The 23,487-nt window shown below is 47.2% G+C and overlaps 1 protein-coding gene across 1 annotated transcript in view; it reads right to left on the bottom strand.

Moving 5' to 3' along the window:
- The window catches only part of LOC121535952 (protein diaphanous homolog 2-like), a 726,045-nt gene extending 703,714 nt beyond the window's left edge, over positions 1–22,331 (bottom strand). The window contains exon 1 of the mRNA XM_041843185.2: positions 22,254–22,331. Within this exon, the coding sequence (XP_041699119.1) occupies positions 22,254–22,331 (78 nt within the window). The remainder of the gene's footprint in view (positions 1–22,253) is intronic.
- Between the last annotated feature and the right edge of the window lie 1,156 nt (positions 22,332–23,487).

Below are 23,487 nucleotides of genomic sequence, written 5' to 3'. Positions count from 1 at the left end.
CCAAAGCTGGGGTTTACTGCTAGGAATGGCACTCTGTCGCGTGTGTCCATCTCAGTCTCTGTCCATTTATGTTTTGTTTTGCTATAAAGTATTCATGGGCGACAAAGCAACATTTTGGAGCCGTTATTGGGAAGAGTCCTGCAGCGATCAATACTGGGGTGCATTAAGAGCATCTGGTAACATTAACATATTCCTCTCGTCTCAAAGGGCTCAAACAGTTGTCACAAAATATTCTAACCATCCTCATGGCCTTGCTTTAGTTGAAGCGGCATTAAAAGAGGGATACTTTTTATGGCACAGCTGAAAACATCTGCAAAGAGAGACACAAAAAGGAACCGATTGATTAGATATGATCCTTTAGTACAGTGATTCATTTGCCTTTTATCCATTACCAGAAGGGTTGAAATTTAAATGATCACAGTTTCATATTTCCCACCTGTACGTACAGTGAGGGAAAAAAGTATTTGATCCCCTTCTGATTTTGTACGTTTGTCCACTGACAAAGAAATGATCCGTTTATAATTTTAATGGTAGGTTTATTTGAACAGTGAGAGACAGAATAACAAAAAAATAATCCAGAAAAACGCATGTCAAAAATGTTATAAATTAATTGCATTTTAATGAGGGAAATAAGTATTTGACCCCCTTTCAATCAGAAAGATTTCTGGCTCCCAGGTGTCTTTTATACAGGTAACGAGCTGAGATTAGAAGCACACTCTTAAAGGGAGTGCTCCTAATCTCATCTTGTTACCTGTATAAAAGACACCTGCCCACAGAAGCAATCAATCAGATTCCAAACTCTCCACCATGGCCAAGACCAAAGAGCTCTCCAAGGATGTCAGGGACAGGATTGTAGACCTACACAAGGCTGGAATGGGCTACAAGACCATCGCCAAGCAGCTTGGTGAGAAGATGACAACAGTTGGTGTGATTATTTGCAAATGGAAGAAACACAAAATAACTTTCAATCTCCCTCGGCCTGGGGCTCCATGCAAGATCTCAACACGTGGAGTTGCAATGATCATGAGAACGGTGAGGAATCAGCCCAGAACTACACGGGAGGATCTTTTCAATGATCTCAAGGCAGCTGGGACCATAGTCACCAACAATTGGTAACACACTACGCCGTGAAGGACTGAAATCCTGCAGTGCCCGCAAGGTCCCCCTGCTCAAGAAAGCACATATACATGCCCGTCTGAAGTTTGCCAATGAACATCTGAATGATTCAGAGGAGAACTGGGTGAAAGTGTTGTGGTCAGATGAGACCAAAATTGAGCTCTTTCGCATCAACTCAACTCGCCGTGTTTGGAGGAGGAGGAACGCTGCCTATGACCCCAAGAACACCATCCCCACCGTCAAACATGGAGGTGGAAACATTATGCTTTGGGGCTGTTTTTCTGCTAAGGGGACAGGCCAACTTCACCGCATCAAAGGGACGATGGACGGGGCCATGTACCGTCAAATCTTGGGTGAGAACCGCCTTCCCTCAGCCAGGGCATTGCAAATGGGTTGTGGATGGGTATTCCAGCATGACAATGACCCAAAACACACGGCAAGGCAACAAAGGAGTGGCTCTAGAAGAGGCACATTAAAGGTCCTGGAGTGGCCTAGCCAGTCTCCAGACCTTAATCCCATACACAATCTTTGGAGGGAGCTGAAGGTTCGAGTTGCCAAACATCAGCCTCGAAACCTTAATGACTTGGAGAAGATCTGCAAAGAGGAGTGGAACAAAATCCCTCCTGAGATGTGTGCAAACCTGGTGGCCAACTACAAGAAATGTCTGACCTCTGTGATTGCCAACAAGGTCAAGCATCTCTAATGAAATATGTTTTTGAACACCCTACTGTGCAACTAATTTTTTTCACCCAACCACCAGCAGTTTCCCCCGCTACATTCATGGTACTTCCTGCATTTACAATGCTTTGTAAACCTATCCACACAGTACAATATAACTTGCCTGGACTGCCCTGGAGTAGCACAAAGTGAGTTTTCAATATCAATCATTGCAGGGGTGGATATCTGATGGAACAGTGGGTGTGTAGAGCTCCTACTGTATCTTGAGTAATTTACTGCTGCTCCATTTCAAATTATACATTGGTGACTGGCTCTAGCAACATGCTGTGGCCCCAGAGGTCACAGAGCTTAGTAACAGCTTTGACCCAGACTTTCTGGGAACATTCCCATAGCGAGTAATCCAAGCATAAACAGTGCCAATAGTAAGTATTCCTTGGATTTTTATGTTAAAGATTTTGTTGTGTTACATGGAATTAAATTTGATTTAAATGTACCTAAAAACATCCTTCCTACCCTCCCTTCCTTGAGATAACCACTGGATAAGTGTAAGCAATAGTGTCACATTGCTTTAAACCAATCAATGTATCTTAGATCTATGATGACGGACACAGCAAAGGAAGAAAGGATGCATTGAAGTATTTGAACAGAGCCTATAGTGTGACAGCAAAGGGGTGTGGAAGGGCAGCTGGTGAGCTGACAGTGGGAGGAAGAAAGAGGGCAGCCCTGGACAGGAAATGGAAGGGTTCCTCTGGGAGGGCCATGTTGGTCACAGTACTATGGGGGAAAACAGTGGAAAATGCCTGACGGATCCTTCCACAAGTGACCTTCCTCCCCTCAGATCCACATTGCCTACGCTACAAAAATAAACCTGCTCCAAGTTTCAGCGCCAAAGCAGGGATTTACTGCTAGGAATTGCAATCTCTCTATAGTGTGTGTGTGTGTGTGTGTGTGTGTCTCAGTCAAGCTGTCTCTGTCCAGTTAGAATGTTTTGTTATGCTATAAAGTATTAATGGGCGACAAAGCAACATTTTGGAGCCGTTACTGGGGAGAGTCCTGCAGCGTGATTACTGGTGTGCTTTAAGAGCACCTGGTAAAATTACAATTATATTCCTCCCATCTCTTATGAGCCTCAAAGGGCTCAAATGGTTTTTGATTGTCACACAAAATATTCTAACTCTCATGGCCTTGCTTTAATTGAAGCAGAGGTAAGGTAGGATTAGCCCAGCATGTGTTCTAGAGCCTAGAGTTTCCATTCCCCTTTAAAGTGAGATGCTTTAAAGTGGGATGGCACAACTAAACACATCTGCAAAACAGGGTGTCACAAGCTGGGCTGGAACTCCGGTCTCAGATGTGGAGAGCTGGGGGTAATACCCCTTAGCCACAGAGGAGGTGTAGTAGGACCCAAATGAAACACCCAAGGCAATACTCCAGGCCAGTAGATTTAATGTAAAAACAAAGGTTCTTCGCCATTCACAAATAGTCCAACAAAAGTTCTTCTCAGAAAGAGGTATGTTAACAAAACAGGAGGCAAAACAAAATAACTCCACGAGGGGAGAAAAACAAACTAAAGATAACTTAGAAAACCTTACTTGGAAAGACACGGTGGAACAAAGCAGGAGACACATAGCCAGGACTCAATAACCAAGTGAGAAACAAGGGGAAAACACACAGCTAAAATACACAAGGGGAAACAAGGCACAGGTGACCTGGATCAAGCTAATTAGGACACACGAGGAAGAACTAAGGCAGAGGGGAACACAGATGACCTCTAGAGGCCCGGAGACAAACAGGAGGCAGGAAGCTGACAGGACCCCCTCCTCTAGGAACGACTCCTGACGTTCCTTCCAGAACATCCCGGCCCCAGGGTGCGAAAATCTCGGATCAAACCTGGGTCCAGGATGTCCCTGGCTGGAACCCAGGAGCGCTCCTCTGGCCCGTAGCCCTCCCAGTCCACCAGATACTGCAGAGAGTTCTGGACCCTCCGGGAGTCCAGTATCCGGTGGACTGTGTAGGCTGGCTGGCCGTCAATGATCCTGGGAGGTGGCGGGGGTCTGCGTGGGGGGGCAAAAGGAGAAGACAAGACAGGTTTAAGGAGGAAACATGGAAAGTGGGGTTAACTCTAAGGGAGCGAGGCAGAACCAAACGATACGAAACAGGGTTAACCTTTCTAGCAATGCGGAAAGGGCCGATGTATCTCTGGGAAAGCTTCTTGGATTCGACCCGGAGGGCAGGTTCTTAGTGGCCAACCAAACTCTCTGACCAGCTCGGAAACTAGGGGCCGTCCGGCGGTGTCGATTAGCCTGACTTTGGTATCTCTGGGAGGTCCGAAGGAGGATACACCTGGCCTTCTTCCAGGTCCGCCTACAGCGTTGGACAAAGCGCTGGGCCGAGGGAACACCAACTTGCGCCTCTTCCTCTGGAAATAATGGAGGGTTGTAACCGAACTGGCATTCGAAGGGGGGACAATCCGGTGGCTGAAGACTGGAGGGTGTTGTGGGCATATTCAGCCCAAATGATATAGGTGGCCCAAGACGTGGGATTACTGGCCGCCATACACCGCAGGGTGGTCTCCAGATCCTGATTAATCCGTTCCGTTTGGCCATTAGACTCTGGATGGAACCCTGACGATAGGCTGGCTGTGGCCCCAATAAGCCTGCAGAAGGCCCCCCAAAACCGGGACGAGAATTGGGGACCTCGGTCAGAGACCACGTCCAGGGGAATGCCAAATATCCGGAAGACATGGTTCATGAGGAGCTCAGCAGTCTCCTTAGCCGAGGGCAGCTTGGGCAGGGGAATAAACCGGGCAGCCTTAGAGAACCGGTCAACGATCACTAGGATGACGGTGTTGCCCTGGGATGGAGGAAGTCCCGTAACAAAGTCCAGAGAAAGGTGTGACCATGGCCTTCGAGGAATAGGTAAGGGATGGAGCAGTCCCTGGGGTCGCTGGCGCGTCGACTTTCCCTGGTTGCACACCGGGCAGGCCTCAACATAGACCTGCACGTCCTTCTTGATGGACGGCCACCAAAACCGCCGTCGGAGGAATTCCAGTGTGCGAGCACTGCCTGGATGGCATGTCAAGGGCGACTCATGACCCCACTGCAAGACGCGGGCCCGAACAGAGAGAGGAACGTACAGGCGACCGGCAGGACCACCGCCTGGATCGGGCTCATGGACAAGGGCTTCTCGTACCCCTCTTTCTAGTTCCCACTGAAGAGGTGCGACGATCCTAGACCTCGGAATAATCGATGCCAAGGGCTTCTCTTGTACCTCGGGAGAATAGGCTCGAGACAGGGCATCCGGCTTGACGTTCTTGGTGCCAGGTCGGTAAGACAGGAGGAACTGGAATCGATTAAAGAAAAGGGACCATCGTGCTTGCCGAGGGTTCATCCGCTTAGCCTGTTGGAGATATTCCAGGTTCTTGTGGTCTGTGAGAACCTGGAATGGGTGCTGAGCCCCCTCAAGCCAATGGCGCCACTCTTCCAAGGCCAGTTTTACTGCAAGCAACTCTAGATCCCCCACGTGGTAGTTGCGCTCGGCCTCAGACAGGCGGCGAGACATGAAGGCACAAGGGTGTAATCTCCCATCCTCACCCCTCTGTGACAGGACGGCTCCCACCCCCACCTCTGAGGCGTCCACCTCCACCACAAAAGGTCTTTCTGGGTCAGGAGTCACCAGAATCGGAGCAGACGTGAAGCGGCGCTTGAGATCCTCGAAGGCCCCTGCTGCTTCCGGACCCCAGTGAACCTTGGTCCCTCCTCCCTTGGTAAGCGTCGTCAAGGGGGCTACCACTGAGCTGAAATTCTTGATGAACTTCCGATAGAAGTTAGAAAAGCCAATGAACCGTTGAACCTCCTTGACCGTGGCAGGTGTGGGCCAGCTACGGACCGCTTCGACCTTCTTGGGATCCATCTCTAGGTGCCCGGGAGTGACAATAAACCCGAGAAACTGAGTCTGAGAAACATGAAATTCACACTTCTCAGGTTTAACATAGAGGTGATTGTCAAGGAGCCTCTGGAGAACCCGGCTAACATGCCCCTCATGCTCCTTCAGTGACCTCGAGAAGATGAGGATATCGTCCAGGTACACGAAGACGAACAGATTAAGCATATCCCGGAGAACATCATTAATCAGGGCTTGGAATACTGCGGGGGCATTGGTGAGCCCGAACGGCATCACCCGATATTCATAGTGCCCCCGTGGACGTGTTGAACGCCGTCTTCCATTCGTCACCTTGCCGGATCCGCACGAGATGGTAAGCATTGCGGAGATCCAGTTTAGAAAAAATGGAAGCCCCTTGAAGCAGCTCAAAAGCAGTGGCCATGAGAGGAAGAGGATATCGATTCCGAACCGTGATCTTGTTGAGTCCCCGGTAATCAATACAAGGCCTAAGACCCCCGTCCTTCTTTTCAACAAAAAGAAGCCCGCCCCAGCCGGGAAGTAGAGGCATGGATGAGGCCGGCTGCCAAGGACTCCTTAATGTAGGTGTCCATAGCTGCGTGCTCGGGGAGGACAAGGAAAAGATCCGACCTCTAGGAGGGCAGCACCCAGGGAGTAGATCAATGGCACAGTCATACGTGCGATGAGGCGGTAAGGAAGTAGCCCGGGCCTTGCTGAACACAGCCTTGAACCGATGGTAAACACTGGGGACTAGGGAGACGTCAACAGACTCTTGAAACTGGGTACTAGGGGCTGAGGGACTCTGAAGCATGCAGGTGAGTTGGCAAGTGGGACCCCAGCTTAGAATGGTGCCAGTAGGCCAGTCGATCTGGGGATTATGTCTGCATAGCCAAGGGTGACCCAGGATAATAGGATACTCGGGAGAGTCAATGAGATAGAAGGTTTCCTCCTGCTGGTGTTGAGAGATGGTAAGTCGCAGGGACTGAGTCGCCTCTGTAACCTTTCCTGGTTCCAGAGGTCTGCCATCTAAGGCTGTAACTGCCTGGGGATGAGGAAGTAGTTGGGTAGGGATCTTAAGTTCCTTAGCCAAGGTTACATCCAGGAAATCACCTGCGGCACCGGAATCGATCATAGCCTGGACCCGATGCTGGTGGCCCTCCCAGGACAGAGTGGCTGGAATAGCCAGGACAGCGTTAGTAGGAGGAGCTCTAATTCTCCCCATCACAGCCCTCCTGTAGCTGGGCGGGGACTGGCGTTTCCCGGAAAGCTCGGGGCAAGTGGATCGGAAGTGGCCGGCAACCCCGCAGTAGAGGCACCGACGCTCCCTCATGCGACGTTCCCTTTCATTGGGAGAAAGCCTGGAACGGCCTAACTGCATGCTCTCCGGGGAATCCTGGAGCAGTTCAGGAGCCGGGGAAGCTCTGAATGACGGAGTCCAAACAGGAGAAACAGAGCTGCTCTGAGGAACTTGGGACTGAGACACCTGGCGGCGAGCCGTTCTCCGCTCTCTTAGACGATTGTCCAGGCGGATGGCCAAGGCTATGAGGGACTCGAGATCTCCAGCTGGTTCTCGGGTGGCTAACTCATCTTGAAGGGGCTCAGATAACCCTCCCTGAAAGCAGACCCTCAGCGCTTCATCATTCCATCCGCTCCTTGCTGCTATGGTCCGAAAATCAATGGCGAAATCTGCCGTGCTTCGGGCCCCCTGACGGAGAGACAGTAGGCGCTTGGAAGCCTCCCGCCCACTGACAGGATGATCGAACACCCGCTTGAACTCTTCTACAAATGCAGCGTGGGAATCACAACAGGCCTCCTGGGACTGCCACACCGCAGAGGCCCAGGCGAGCGCCTTGTCTGAAAGAAGGGTAATGATGTAGGCAATCTTGGAACGGTCTGTGGGAAAACTTGAGGATTGGAGCTCAAGGGCGAGGGAGCATTGGGTGAGGAAACCCTGGCAAGAGCTTGGATCCCCAGAAAAGGGCTTGGGAGGTGGTAGTCGGGGCTCCGCCAACCGAGAAGGCCTGTCGTCACTGGGAGGTGACCTGGGGGAAGGGAGAGGACCAAGGAGGCGTTCAAAGAGCTGGTGAAGGGAACTCATCATTTCGGCCAGGAGTTGAGAATGTCTAGCCATCAGCTCCTCTTGTCGGCTGAGAACGGCTTCATGGCGCTGGAAAGAAGCCTCATGTCGAGTGATCACCGCCAACAGGTCCTGGGAACTGAGTGTTTCTGGGTCCATGATTGACTTGGTTATTCTGTCACAAGCTGGGCTGGAACTCCGGTCTCAGATGTGGAGAGCTGGGGGTAATACCCCTTAGCCACAGAGGAGGTGTAGTAGGACCCAAATGAAACACCCAAGGCAATACTCCAGGCCAGTAGATTTAATGTAAAAACAAAGGTTCTTCGCCATTCACAAATAGTCCAACAAAAGTTCTTCTCAGAAAGAGGTATGTTAACAAAACAGGAGGCAAAACAAAATAACTCCACGAGGGGAGAAAAACAAACTAAAGATAACTTAGAAAACCTTACTTGGAAAGACACGGTGGAACAAAGCAGGAGACACATAGCCAGGACTCAATAACCAAGTGAGAAACAAGGGGAAAACACACAGCTAAAATACACAAGGGGAAACAAGGCACAGGTGACCTGGATCAAGCTAATTAGGACACACGAGGAAGAACTAAGGCAGAGGGGAACACAGATGACCTCTAGAGGCCCGGAGACAAACAGGAGGCAGGAAGCTGACACAGGGAGACACAAAAATAACTAGATTGATTAGATATGATCCTTTATTTGTGTTTTTCGTCACCCTTATACATTTCCAGAAGGGTTCATATTTACATTATCACAGATTCATATTTCCCACCTGTACCTATGTTTCATCTCAACATGAAGTCACTCAAGGGTCAAACATCTAATGTAAATTCAGTAAGTGAAATATATTTTTGAACAACCTACGGTGCAACACTAATTTTTCACCCAACCACCAGCAGTTTCCCCCCCTACATTCATGGTACTTCCTGCATTTACAATGCTTTGTAAACCTATCCACACATTCCAATAGAACTTGCCTGGACTAGCACAAAGTGAGTTGTCAACATCAATCATTGCAGGGGTGGATATCTGATGGAACAGTGGGTGTATGGAGCTGTTGATTGGCTCTAGCAGCATGCTGTGGCCCCAGAGGTCACAGAGCTTAGTAACAGCTCTGACCCCTTCTTTCTGGGAACATTCCCATAGCGAATAATCCAAGCATAAACAGTGCCAAAAGTAAGTATTCCTTGGACTTTTTACATTAAGGATTTTGTTGTTACAACCAGGGCTGTTGCGGTGACCGCATTACTGCCACACCGGTGGTCACGAGTCATGAAGGTAGTCAAATTCCACTTGACCATTTAGTCACGGTAATTAGGCTTCTCCAAGCTCTGATGCTGCTGATGGTCATTAGTAGCCTACCAAACTTGCACTCTATTGTCCCTCTAATCACGCTGACATTTACATTTTTTACATTTTTAGTCATTTAGCAGATGCTCTTATCCAGAGCAACTTACAGTTAGTGAGTGCATACATTTTCATACTGGCCCCCCGTGAGAATTGAACCCACAACCCTGGCGCTGCAAGCGCCATGCTCTACCAACTGAGCTACACAGGGCCAGTGTAATTTAGAGTTGGGGTTTTAATAAGCCAGAGAAGCCCAGAGGACGTGCATGGTTAATTGTTATGTGGTAAATTGCATTGTTGCAGTGTTGCCGTGTGATAATGACTGTGCAGAAGTAAACTGATGGTTTCCCATAAAGCAAACCAAATTGCATTGTTGCTATGTGTTGCCGTGCGATAATGACTGTGCAGAAGTAAACTGATAGTTTCCCCTAAAGTCAAGACGATTGGCTCAACAGAGGTTCCCTTGTTGTTAAATTGATTGAAATATGTTTAATTACCCCACTCAGTACTTTGTTGAAGCACCTTTGGCAGCGATTACAGCCTCGAGTCTTCTAGGGTATGACACTACAAGCTTGGCACACCTGTATTTGGAGAGTTTCTCCCATTCTTCTCTGGAGATCCTCTCAAGCTCTGTCAGGTTGGATGGGGAGCGTTGCTGCACAGCTATTTTCAGGTCTCTCCAGAGATGTTTGATCGGGTTCAAGTCCGGGCTCTGGCTGGGCCACTCAAGGACATTCAGAGACTTGTCCCGAAGCCACTCCTGCGTCGTCTTGCCTGTGTGCTTAGGGTCTTTGTCCTGTTGGAAGGTGAACCGTCGCCCCAGTCTGAGGTCCTGAGCGCTCTGGAGCAGGTTTTCATCAAGGATCTCTGTACTTTGCTCCGTTCATCTTTCCCTCGATCTTGACTAGTCTCCCAGTCCCTGTAGGTCTGCATCAGTGGCTTGTAGGAAGCCAGGAGATGCTAAAATGTGTGTATGTTAATTAACGGTCAATTTCCGTGAGACTGACAGCTATTTGCTTGACAATCACCAGCTGACTAAATTCTGTGACCACCACAACCCTAGTTACAACATGGAATTAAAATGGAATTTTAAAATAAAATCGTTTGAATATTGTGTCGATCCATATTGAAAAATCCCAATTACATTCTTTTTAATTCCAGGTTGTAAAACCAAATGTTAAAAAAAGTCACTATAGGCTCTGTATTTGGAGAATCAGACAGTGTGTGTAGCCACCCTGAGGGATACAGGCTCTCTCTACACGGTTTAACCGTCCCTGGGTGATTCCACAAAGAGTTGGTTGTGATCAGAGAATGTAATATTGATTCCCGTCTCTCATTGGTGAAATCTTGTACTAGGCAGAAGAAAAACAAACAACTTTCCAGAGATACCCTACAGGCTAGGAACTTATGAGAAATATTTTAATGACAATATGATTCTCTGATAAATGTTATTTGAGTAAAATCCTTACCAAACTGGTTGTTACATTTTGTTTAGGGTTTCCTCTTGCATAGAAAATATACATGACTCCACAAGTTAATTATTGAAACTTTATGGTTGTTTAACTAAGTTGGTTGTCCAAGCTGTCAGCCCAGTGTTTGTATATTTTGTCATTTAGCAATAATTGAATTCTGCCTGTGCATTCCCCTAAATTTTAAATGGGGTGGGGGTTGCATTTTATTTTACGATGAACAACAAAGAAAGATGAATATGATGTGCGCCACAATGATCAGCCCCATCTGCTGTTGTAGGGGTCTGGTTACCCATACAAAACAGATACAAACATGATGCTAGATTCATCACAGAAGCGGTCTTACACTGACACCTAGAGGACCAAGACTAACTACAGAAACCGAAGACGCATCACCCCCTCACACTGACATTTAAGTGTTTTCAAAATATTTATGAATGCCCAACTTGATTATGAACACACAACTTCATGTGTTCAAACGTATTCCATTCATTCCATTACAATGAACCCATCCTCCCCATTTCTCCCTCCACCAGACTCAAAGTTCAACAGTTAATGTGCTCCAGACGGAACCATTGAAAACCTGATAGTGAACACTGCATGATCAACTTCCATCACTTTAACGGCTACTACTACAATGTGCCATTGTTCGCTAAAGCACAGGTGTGGTGGTAAATCTGCCAGGCAGTATACTGTGGGGGAACATCATATCATCAATGGAACATGGGGCTATTGGAGCCACATTACGACTGCAGCCTGGAGCCCATCCACAGCCCATCCACTTAGTCATGCTCTACTGCAACGTTGGTGATCAGCAACGGCGGCGAGCAGCGCCTCCAAGGCAAGGAATATGGTACAATAACGCCCCAGATGGCTTCATGAGGCATGACCGGCCAAATGACAGTCATCCTCCGCCAAATGGCCTTGCTTAACCCTTGGCAAGGTCAGCGGTGGGTACATATGGGTGGGTTTGTGGGGGAAACTTTTGATGCTCCATTCAGACAATAGCAGAGATAATACTGTGACAATGGCAGAGAGAGCCTACAGTCTATGGAGTATAGAAAGAAACAGTTCGTTTTGCACAGTATGGAGGCACAACATTCAACATTCTAGGGGTAGGTTTAGAAATATGTTTCTTGCTTCCGTGATCACCAAAAACTCCCTTAAAAATATTTGAAATCTTTGTCTGAGACTTTTGTCCCCCTTACCTTACACTGCTTTTACAAAATAGGGGGAGTTATACGTTTCTCTTCTGGCATCAAGCACTTTCATCAAAAATAGCTTTTTAAAAATGTATTTCCCCCAACAGCCAGGTATAACAGGGTAGCTCTTTTCCATTTGGTCTGAGCTCTGGCGAGACAAGAATGTTATCAGAGCTCTGCCCCTAGTCAGCAGTGCCAGAGGGCCGAGTTGTGTGTTGGCCTGTTACAGGTTTACTCATCTCATCCATACAGGGGGCACACGTTGCCCATGGTCGCCCATTTGGCTTAGACTTCCCATCACACCTGTCAACAGTTTCTACCAGCCCTTAGCTAATCGCTGCCACCCTCAGCGGCATCTTCTCCATACAATCCCCAACACCACACAATGCTCCCATATAGAGACCACCATCTAACATTTAGTGCTCTGGGGAGGCGATTCAAGCGAGGCAAGGGCTCTCTGTGTGAAATGGAAGTGCAATTACAGACCCTTGCTGAAGCCTATTACCCAGACTCCCTTGGTGCTTTTTCACAGCCCCTCTGAAACCGATGGGGGAAATGACTATGGTCAGCTTTGCCAAGTCAGACAGCGCATTAACGAGAGGAGCTGGGAAGAAATGGCTTTGACACTACAGGCACTTCGAACCCGGTGCGCAAAGGAACACTAAACTCCAGGGCAATAAGGGAAAGAGACAGCTACGTATCTCATCGCAGAAGGGGAGCTAGTATCTCAGCGGTGGACCATCATATTGCCACGGCTTGGGCAGTGCATTACAAAACACGGGAATGGGAATTATAGCAAAGTATCCTTGAGTAAGGGCCCACAATGGCAGAGAGAGAGCTTTCATGAAGGCTTAACACAGAGTAAATCGCCACGGCGCAGCGTGACGAGGGAGCCATTCGACCCAGGTAATAGGGGAAAACAAAAAGAGCCAATTGGAAGCTCATTATGGCGCACAAATATATGAGGCCACTTAAAGGAAATAACGATGAAACACGGCCTAAATTGTAGTTGAGTAACACCCAAATCTAATAACCAACAGCTCATTCCCATGTCGCACTCACATCAGACGAGGAAAATGAATTAATCCAGGATCTAACCTAGCTAATCAAATTTTTGTTTTTACTAGAGGGCCGCGTCGTCAGAACAATTATGCCTTGTTGATTGTCTCAGTGATACAGTAGCTAGAGATGGGAAAGCTGGGCAATTGAGCATGAAAATAGGACCTAAGGCACTGCTTAGAGCAGCTAGGCAATGTTTCAGGATACATTTACATAGCCCCTTCAGGATCCTGATGATTCCTACCAAGAGCGCTATACCACTCCCAGTAAATGAAATAACAAGTTGACTGATTGAAGTTTATTCCACACTTAAGTCTGGTTTTACAATGCTGTGAGTTATGATTGACACAGTTCCATGAAGTCAAAAAGCAAAATGGTGGTCGTTACTCATTGAAATGCTGAGAAAGTGCAACGTTGAGTCAGTGTTATTTTTCCACCAACATCAATAAAGGCTGTAGTCAAACGTCGAGAGAAGCAGAAACCTGAATGATGCATCGTCATTTCAATTTCCATTGAAGCGTCAGTGTAACTGGTTTGTTTAAAGGTTTCTTCTAATCAACACAGGGAGAATACCCACTGTGTTTCTGAAATCTGTTGACTGAATCTCTTGAATAATTGATGGGGACTGGCCACCCTTCAGAGCCTGGTTCCTCTCTTTCTGCCTTTCTAGGCAGTTTTTCCTAGCCACCTGTCACACTCTGGCTCCGGGACTTTGTATGTTGAGCCAGGGTGTGTTCGTTTCGTTGTGTTCTGTTTGGTTGGGTTGTTCTATGTGGTTGTATTTCTTTGTTTGGATGAGTGACTCCCAATCAGAGGTAACGAGTGTCAGCTGTTTGGCTCGTTGTCTCTGATTGGGAGCCATATTTATACTGTCTGTTTTCACCTTGTGTTTGTGGGTTTTTGTTCCTTGTCAGTCATTGTCTGAGGACGTTACGTATCGTTTATTGTTTTGTATTCGTGTTTGCACTTTACTATTAAAGTATGTTCGCTCAACACGCTGCGCCTTGGTCCTCTCTAACCAACGATCGTGACAGAAAAACCCACCTTAACCAGATCAAGCAGCGTGACGAGGAGAGAGGATGGACGTGGGAGGAGATGATTGCGAGTCTGGCAAGAGGGAGAGAGGCCTGGGCCACGGGGAGGAGAGACCCCCAGGAAATTTTTAGGGGGGGGCTCACGACGTCGGGGCAGCAGGTGTACGGGTTAGAGCGGTGCAAAGCGTTGGCAGAGAAGGCCGCCAGGTTAGGGGGCCACTGGGCACAGAGGAGAGGGAAAGTGTGGAGGCACGGCGAGAGGTACTGGGGTGTGTTACCAGTCCGGTCCGGCCCGTTCCTGATCCCTGCGTGGGGCCAGTGGTGTGTGTCCCCAGTACGGTCCGGCCTGTTCCTGCCATTCCCACCAAGGCAGTGGTGCGCGTCGTCAGCCCAGCCCGGCCTGTTCCTGCCATTCCCACCAAGTCTGTGGTGTGCGTCGACAGCCCGGCCCGGCCTGTTCCTGCCATTCCCACCAAGTCAGTGGTGCGCGTCGTCAGCCCAGCCCGGCCTGTTCCTGCCATTCCCACCAAGTCAGTGGTGCACGTCGTCAGCCCAGCCCGGCCGGTTCCTGCCATTCCCACCAAGTCAGTGGTGTGCGTCGACAGCCCAGCCCGGCCTGTCCCTGCTCCACGCACCAAGCCTACGAGGTGCGTCGCCAGTCCAGCCCGGCCTGTCCCTGCTCCACGCACAAAGCCTACGGTGTGCGTCGCCAGTCCAGCCCGGCCTGTTCCTGCTCCACGCACAAAGCCTACGGTGTGCGTCGCCAGCCCAGCCCGGCCTGTTCCTGCTCCACGCACAAAGCCTACGGTGTGCGTCGCCAGCCCAGCCCGGCCTGTCCCTGCTCCACGCACAAAGCCTACGGTGTGCGTCGCCAGCCCGACCCGGCCTGTTCCTGCCACTCGCACCAAACCAGGGGTGCGAGTCGCCAGCCTGGTCCAACCCGTTCCTGCTACTCGCACCAAGCCAGGGGTGCGAGGCGTCAGCCTGGTCCAGCCCGTTCCTGCTACTCGCACCAAACCAGGGATGCGAGTCGTCAGCCTGGTCCAGCTCGTTCCTGCTACTCGCACCAAACCAGGGAATGGAGTCGTCAGTCCGGTGAGGCCCGTTCCTGTTCCACGCAACAAGCCAGGGGCGCGTGTCGTCAGTCCGGCTCCGACCAGCGGGGCTAGACAGGACCAGGGGTACTTTGGGGGGTTGGAGAGGAGGTGGGGATCAGGGCCGGAGCCAGAACCACCGCCGAGGAGGTATGCCCACCCAGCCCTCCCTTGTTTAGCCCTTATTGAGGCGCGGTCGCAGTCCGCGCCTTTAGGGGGGGGTACTGTCACACTCTGGCTCCGGGACTTTGTATGTTGAGCCAGGGTGTGTTCGTTTCGTTGTGTTCTGTTTGGTTGGGTTGTTCTATGTGGTTGTATTTCTTTGTTTGGATGAGTGACTCCCAATCAGAGGTAACGAGTGTCAGCTGTTTGGCTCGTTGTCTCTGATTGGGAGCCATATTTATACTGTCTGTTTTCACCTTGTGTTTGTGGGTTTTTGTTCCTTGTCAGTCATTGTCTGAGGACGTTACGTATCGTTTATTGTTTTGTATTCGTGTTTGCACTTTACTATTAAAGTATGTTCGCTCAACACGCTGCGCCTTGGTCCTCTCTAACCAACGATCGTGACACCACCATGCTTCTACATCTGCATTGCTTGCTGTTTTAGGCTGGGTTTCTGTATAGCACTTTGTGACATCTGCGGATGTAAAAAGGGCTTTATAAATACATTTGATTGATTGATTGATTTTAGAGAGGGAACCAACCGTAAACATGCATAGGCAAAAGTAAAAGTCGAAGTTCTTGGATTAAGCAAACATGAGCACGCAGGCTTTTGCTCCAGCCCTACACAAACACACCCGATTCAGCCAAGCAAGGTCCTGAGCAGCAGGTGATAGATCGAGCTGTTCATCAAAACGTCATCAATCTAAGTGAGATCTGTTTTAGACAGATCGGTGTTCCCGCATTCAATTAGCGAAAGCACTCTTGAAATATGGAATAAATATTCTACACATGTGAAGAGGGATTGAGTAAACAAAGAAGTCCTTAAGGAAACAAATCGATTTGAGAGGGCTTCAGAGTGGTGACACTGACACAACCCATTATTATAGAGCGCCTGCCTGCCCAAAAATTCACTTGCGATGCTACCACCGCCTCAACTCAAACTCAATTCGGCGAAAATATTAATTTGATCAAACACAATCCTGGCAAATGAATGAAATTAATTCACAGTTTTAATATTGCACTTGCCATATCGTTGTGCCTGAAATATGTAATTACCCGATGTCCACCGGTCGCTTGACTGTGAAAGTGGCGCTGACTGACTGCGTCCTCAGGCGGATTATGTTTCACGGAGGCTGGCTGACAAAAGGTGACTAAGAGTTTAGGCTGATTGCAAACCAATTACTCAAGTGGAGAGGCAAACTACACCTTTGGCTGTGGTGAGCACTCGGATGGCTCAGCTACAGCAAACTATGTAAATAATAGGAATAATTTGACAGTGGCACCATGATCGCTCAACAACAGCAATGAACACTCAGTAGGTGTCTAGGTAAGTTACATAATGGATCAAATCTCAGTTATAGTATACTGTATGTAAAATAGAGAGAATATTTGGCACCGTGACACCATGATGGCTCAACAGTCAGGACAGACAAGTTCTACGACTCCTGCTACTCATCGATGTACACCGACTACACCAAACATTAGGAACACCTTCCTAATCCCCCCCCATCCCTTGCCCTCAGAACTGCCTCAAATGCTGGCCCATGTCGACTCCAACGCTTCCCACAGTTGTCTCAAGTTGGCTGTATGTCCTTTGGGTGGTGGACCATTCTTGACCCAGCAGCGTTGCAGTTCTTGACACAAACTGGTGCACCTGGTACTTACCATACCCCGTTCAAAGGCACTTACATTTGTCTTGCCCATTCACTCTCTGAATAGCACACTTACACAAGCCATGTCTCAATTGTCAAGGCTTAAAAATCCTTCTTTAACCTGTCTCCTCCCCTTCATCTACACTGAATGAAGTAGATTTAACAAGTGACATCAATAAGGGATCATAGATGTCACCTGTATTCACCTGGTCAGTCTGTCATGGAAAGAGCAGGTGTTCTTAATGTTGTGTATGCATAACACATTTGACTAAACAGTAGGTGTAACAGGTAGAGCTTACATAAATCCTCACATATCAACCACATATTCCCTTGGAGTGTAACTACATTATGTCTCTGTGACCTAAGGTCTAACACCAAAGTTATCCTCTAAACTCTGCTATTCCTGTACTGAGATACCAACACTCATTGATCAAATCCCTGTATCTTCGATGCAAAATCTGTCAGATGTGTGCCACTCACTAAAATGTATCCTGTTCAACCTTGCAGATAAAAATGACTTTGCAGCAAGTAGTCTGTTATTCAACAGCTACCAAGAGACAGTGACTACCAGCCTAAGACCAGCCTGACAACGTCAATGGACTGTATCTACTGCATCTCATTCGTCCCCAATGCCTTGAAAGGATAACACACAAATGGCTTTGAGTGCACAGAATCCAGCATCTTTTGTCTTCCTGCAGTACATCATTGTCGCTTCCAAACGCCTCAGCCTCAGCTAGGAGGGCTTTAGTTATGATTCGATCTATAAGTGACTGGTTTATTCTTTACAATGTTCTCAGTTGAGCCTTGGTTAGTAATTGTTATAGTCTGGTATTAGCAAGAGGCACATTCCTGTGGATGATTTTCTTTCACAAGTCAAGTGGACAACAGTTTGTCTCTATGGTGATACATCATGCAAGTGTGTAGGCCTACTGTATCATTCTCCTTCTAAAACTAGAATATGTGTCCATATTAGGACAGCCTCAGTCTACCTTGGTGCACAAAGCGACTTCCTTCCTTGTGTTGCAGTGTCACCTAGTGGCCACTACCTACATGGCATCATGCATTGTATCACATGAAATCTAGTCCAATGGAGCCTATTGAATACTTCAAAACTAAATTACTTTAAAAGGTTGTTCAAATTTTACTAGGGTGGGGGGGGGGGCTGGTCCAAAATAAGGTTGACCAACTTTTCTTTGCTGTGGGGAGGGTTGTGTGTTTAAAAAAATTAAATTATTGGGCACAGGGGAGTTCAGTGCGTTTTTCCCATGGTTTACATTTGCCATATAATGTCTTCCATATAGACACATTTCCACATCTGCTTGCATGTGCCTCCCCTATCAAGGTGTTTTGGTAAATCCCTTACAGGCTATGCTTTTCCATGTGCTTACTATAACACATATCAATATCTACCAGTCAACTGTCTATCCTGCCCTCTATCCATAGTGACAATAGTGGTAGTTGGATCGTTTGTACAGATCTGCAATAGGTTAACTAGCAATCATACATTTTTCAATGATGCTGGGTAGGCTACATCGGTTTTATAGCGGAGCATGTGCTTAATATGAGCAGCTGAGAAATAAATATAAGAACACTTATTTCACTCCACGCATCAACCACTGTTTGAGGAGCATGCTCTCTCTGCGCGACTGGTGATATTCCGCCCAAACTCTGTTTGCCATGGGCTCTCCAACCCTGTTCCTGCAACGACCCAGTGCTTAATTTGGGAAACCAAGTGAAATCTGTTCGGGAACATCGATAGTAATGATGTTTTCACAACTAAACATTTCACTAAACTGTTGACAGCCCCTCTGCATGCTTGAGAAAGGAATAAAGGAGAGAGGAGGAGATGGAAATGTATGGTGGTGAAATTCTGTATAGCTAAAAAGATAATGTGCCAGCCAATTCATTACAAATATATATAAATCCCTATTACTAGGATATTCAAAATCAAATACAAATTCACTAACTGTAGGCTACCTGTAAGCCACCCTACACAATCAAGGAACCAACAGCATCGCCTAGGGCTATAAGTGCTCTCCCAGAATCATGGATATACATTTTGGAGCGTAGCATAAGGTAACCAGTCCATTCAGTATGTATAATACAGTCCACACAAAGGCAATTTTTCTAATTTAGGCTAGACCAATTATGTAAAGACATCTTAAATCAGTTTTGTTTTTCTGCCATGCATAAAATGCATTATGCTATGTATTTTATAAGGCAAAATCATATTTGTTTTTATTATTTTTTTAAATTAAAAAAATGTGGGCCTTGGCCTCATAAGCCTATGCATAAACTCTAATATGCGTGTGGGTGTTATGAATTATTCGTCACCTTAGAAATCACTGTCCATTTCATGGTAGGCTTTGAAACATCCACAAAGACCATGTTTTACAGTCAGTTTCAACCTGCTGTTGAACTTTTCTTCAAATTGATCAACACAGGGGGTGACACTCTAGATCCAAACTGTTACAGACCTATATCCATCCTGCACCTGCCTTTCGAAAGTTTTTGAAAGCAAAGTTAACAAACAGATAACCGACCATTTCGAATCCCACCGTACCTTCTCCGCTATGCAATCCGGTTTCCGAGCTGGTCATGGGTGCACTTCAGCCACGCTCAAGGTCCTAAACGATATTATAACCGCGATCGATAATAGACAGTACTGTGCAGCCGTCTTCATCGACCTGGCCAAGGCTTTCGACTCTGTCAACCACCGCATTCTTATTGGCAGACTAAATAGCCTTGGTTTCTCAAATGACTGCCTCGCCTGGTTCACCAACTACTTCTCAGATAGAGTTCAATGTGTCAAATCGGAGGGCCTGTTGTCTGGACCTATGGCAGTCTCTATGGGGGTGCCACAGGGTTCAATTATTGGGCCGACTCTTTTCTCTGTGTATATCAATGATGTCGCTCTTGCTGCTGGTGACTCTCAGATCCACCTCTACGCAGACGACACCATTTTGTATACATCTGGCCCTTCATTGGACACTGTTAATAAACCTCCAAACGAGCTTCAATGCCATACAACACTCCTTCCGTAGCCTCCAACTGCTCTTAAACACTAGTAAAACTAAATGCATGCTCTTCAATCGAACGCTGCTGGCACCCGCCCACCCGACTAGAATCACTACTCTCGACGGGTCTGACCTAGAGTTTGTGGACAACTACAAATACCTAGGTGTCTGGTTAGACTGTAAACTCTCCTTCCAGACTCACATTAAGAATCTCCAATCCAAAGTTAAATCTAGAATCGGCTTCCTATTTCGCAACAAAGCCTCCTTCACTCATGCTGCCAAACATGCCCTCGTAAAGCTGACTATCCTACCGATCCTTGACTTCGGCGATGTCATTAAAAAAATAGCCTCCAACACTCTACTCAGCAAATTGGATGTAGTCTATCACAGTGCCATCCGTTTTGTCTCCAAAGCCCCATACACTACCCACCACTGTGACCTGTACGCTCTTGTTGGCTGGTCCTCACTACATGTTCGTCGTCAAACCCACTGGCTCCAGGCCATCTATAAATCACTGCTAGGCAAATCCCCGCCTTATCTTAGCTCATTGGTCACCATAGCAGCACACACCCGTAGTCTGCGCTCCAGCAGGTATATCTCACTGGTCATCCCCAAAGCCAACACCTCCTTTGGCCGCCATTCCTTCCAGTTCTCTGCTGCCAATGACTGGAACGAGTTGCAAAAATCTCTGAAGCTGGAGACTCTTATCTCCCTCACAAACTTTAAGCATCAGTTGTCAGAGCACCTTACCGATCACTGGACCTGTACACAGCCCATCTGAAATTAGCCCACCCAACTACCTCATCCCTATATTGTTATTTATTTTGCTCTTTTGCACCCCAGTATCTCTATTTGCACATAATCTCTTGCACATCTATCATTCCAGTGTTAATACTAATTGTAATTATTTTGCACTATAGCCTATTTATTGCCTTACCTCCATAACTTGCTACATTTGCAAACACTGTATATATACATTCTGTTGTATTTTTGACTTTATGTAACTCTGTGTTGTTGTTTTTAATCGCACTGCTTTGCTTTATCTTGGCCAGGTCGCAGTTGTAAATGAGAACTTGTTCTCAACTGGCTTACCTGGTTAAATAAAGGTTAAATAAATAAATAAAAAACAGTGAGGTGAGTTTTAAAAGCACGATATTGTTTTGATAAGTGTTTGATGTGATTTTCGATTGCATTCGCATTGATGTCAGAATGGTTAGAGGGACAATAGAGCCCTGAGTACCAGGCCATTAGGACCTGATGGTCATTAGCAATTGGGTACTACCAAAGCATGTTCAGAGTGCATAAGAGGAGATTACTGTGACTCAACGGTCACATGGAATTTTACTGCGGCCATGACTCATGACTGCCGGTGTGGAGGTAGTACGGTCACTGAAACAGCCCTAATTAAATCAAATTGTATTTGTCACATGCGTCGAATACAACAGGTGTAGACCTTACAGTGAAGTGCTTACTTACAAGCCCTTAACCAACAATGCAGTTAAGAAAAATAAGTGTTCAGTAAATTATAAGTAAAAAATAAAAGCAGTAAAATAACAGTAAAAATAACAGTAGCGAGGCTATATACAGGGGGTACCGGTACAGAGTCAATGTGCGGGGGCACCGGTTAGTCAAGGTAATTGAGGTAATCATACCACTCATAAAAATCATTCAAATCCGCAGACATTTTCTATATAAATCCACAAGATATAGCTGATGGGCAGCGGAGCCCGTAACCAACAATGCAGTTAAGAAAATAGAATTAAGAAAAGATTGACTAAATAAACTAAAGTAAAAAGAAACCAAAAGATAATGAGTGTATACGCAGGGGGTACCGGTACAGAGAGATCCTTGATGAAAACCTGCTCCAGAGCGCTCAGGATCTCAGACTGGGGCGAAGGTTCACCTTCCGACAATGACCCTAAGCACACAGCCAAGACAATGCAGGAGTGGCTTCGGGACATTCTCTGAATGTCCTTGAGTGGCCCAGCCAGAGCCCGGACTTGAACCCGATCGAACATCTCTGGAGAGACCTGAATATAGCTGTGCAGCAACGCTCCCCAACCACCTGACAGAGATTGAGAGGATATGCAGAGAATGGGAGAAAATACCCAAATACAGGTGTGCCAAGCTTGTAGCGTCATATCCAAGAAGACTCGAGGCTGTAATCCCTGCCGAAGGTGCTTAAACAAAGTACTGAGTAAATGGTCTGAATACTTATGTTGATGTGATATTTCCGTTTTTGTATTTGTAATACATTAGCAAAACTTTTAAAATACTTTTTGCTTTGTCATTATGGGTATTGTGTGTAGATTGATGATGGAACATAAAAAAAAAAAATCCATTTTAGAATAAGGCTGTAACATAAAATGTGGAAAAAGTAAAGGGGTCTGAATACTTTCCGAAGGCACTGTAGGTCCTGGATGGCAGGAAGCTACCCTCTGTAGCTTCTTACGGTCAGATGCCGAGCAGTTGCCATACCAGGCGGCGATGCAACCGGCCAGGATGCTCTCCATGGTGCAGCTGTATAACTTTGAGGATCTGGGGACCTATCCCAAATCTTTTCAGCCTCCTGAAGGGGAAAAGGTGTTGTCGTGCCCTCTTCACAAATTTCTTGGAGTGTTTGGACCATGATAGTTTGTTGATGATGTGGACAAGGAACTTGAAACTCAACCCGCTCCAATACAGCGCCGTCGATGTGAATGGGGGCGTGTTCAACCCTCCAATTGCTGTAGTCCACGATCATCTCCTTTGTCTTGCTCACTGCCAGGCCTCTGACCTCCTCCCTATAGGCCGTCTCATCGTTGTCGGTGATCAGGCCTACCACTGTTGTGTCGTCAGCAAACTTAATGATGGTGTTGGAGTCGTGCTTGGCCACGCAGTCGTGGGTGAACAGGGAGCACAGGAGGGGAAAATGTATGCACCCTGAGGGGCCCCCGTGTTGAGGATAAGCATGGCAGATGTGTTGTTGCCTACCCTTACAACCTGGGGGCGGCCTGTCAGGAAGTCCAGGATCCAGTTGCAGAGGGAGGTGTTTAGTCCCAGGGTCCTTAGCTTAGTGATGAGCTTTGTAGGCACTATGGTGTTGAACGCTGAGCTGTAGTCAATGAACAGCATTCTCACATACAGTGGGGAGAACAAGTATTTGATACACTGCCGATTTTGCAGGTTTTCCTACTTACAAAGCATGTAGAGGTCTGTAATTTTTTATCATAGGTACACTTCAACTGTGAGAGACGGAATCTAAAACAAAAATCCAGAAAATCACATTGTATGATTTTTAAGTAATTCATTTGCATTTTATTGCATGACATAAGTATTTGATACATCAGAAAAGCAGAACTTAATATTTGGTACAGAAACCTTTGTTTGCAATTATAGAGATCATACGTTTCCTGAAGGTCTTGACCAGGTTTGCACACACTGCACCAGGGATTTTGGCCCACTCCTCCATACAGGCCTTCTCCAGATCCTTCAGGTTTCGGGGCTGATGCTGGGCAATGCGGACTTTCAGCTCCCTCCAAATATTTTCTATTGGGTTCAGGTCTGGAGACTGGCTAGGCCACTCCAGGACCTTGAGATGCTTCTTATGGAGCCACTCCTTAGTTGCCCTGGCTGTGTGTTTCGGGTCGTTGTCATGCTGGAAGACCCAGCCACGACCCATATTCAATG

This window comes from Coregonus clupeaformis, chromosome 2 (assembly GCF_020615455.1).
Source record: "Coregonus clupeaformis isolate EN_2021a chromosome 2, ASM2061545v1, whole genome shotgun sequence".
NCBI lineage: Eukaryota > Metazoa > Chordata > Actinopteri > Salmoniformes > Salmonidae > Coregonus > Coregonus clupeaformis.
This window is presented reverse-complemented; position numbering and strand designations above follow the sequence as displayed.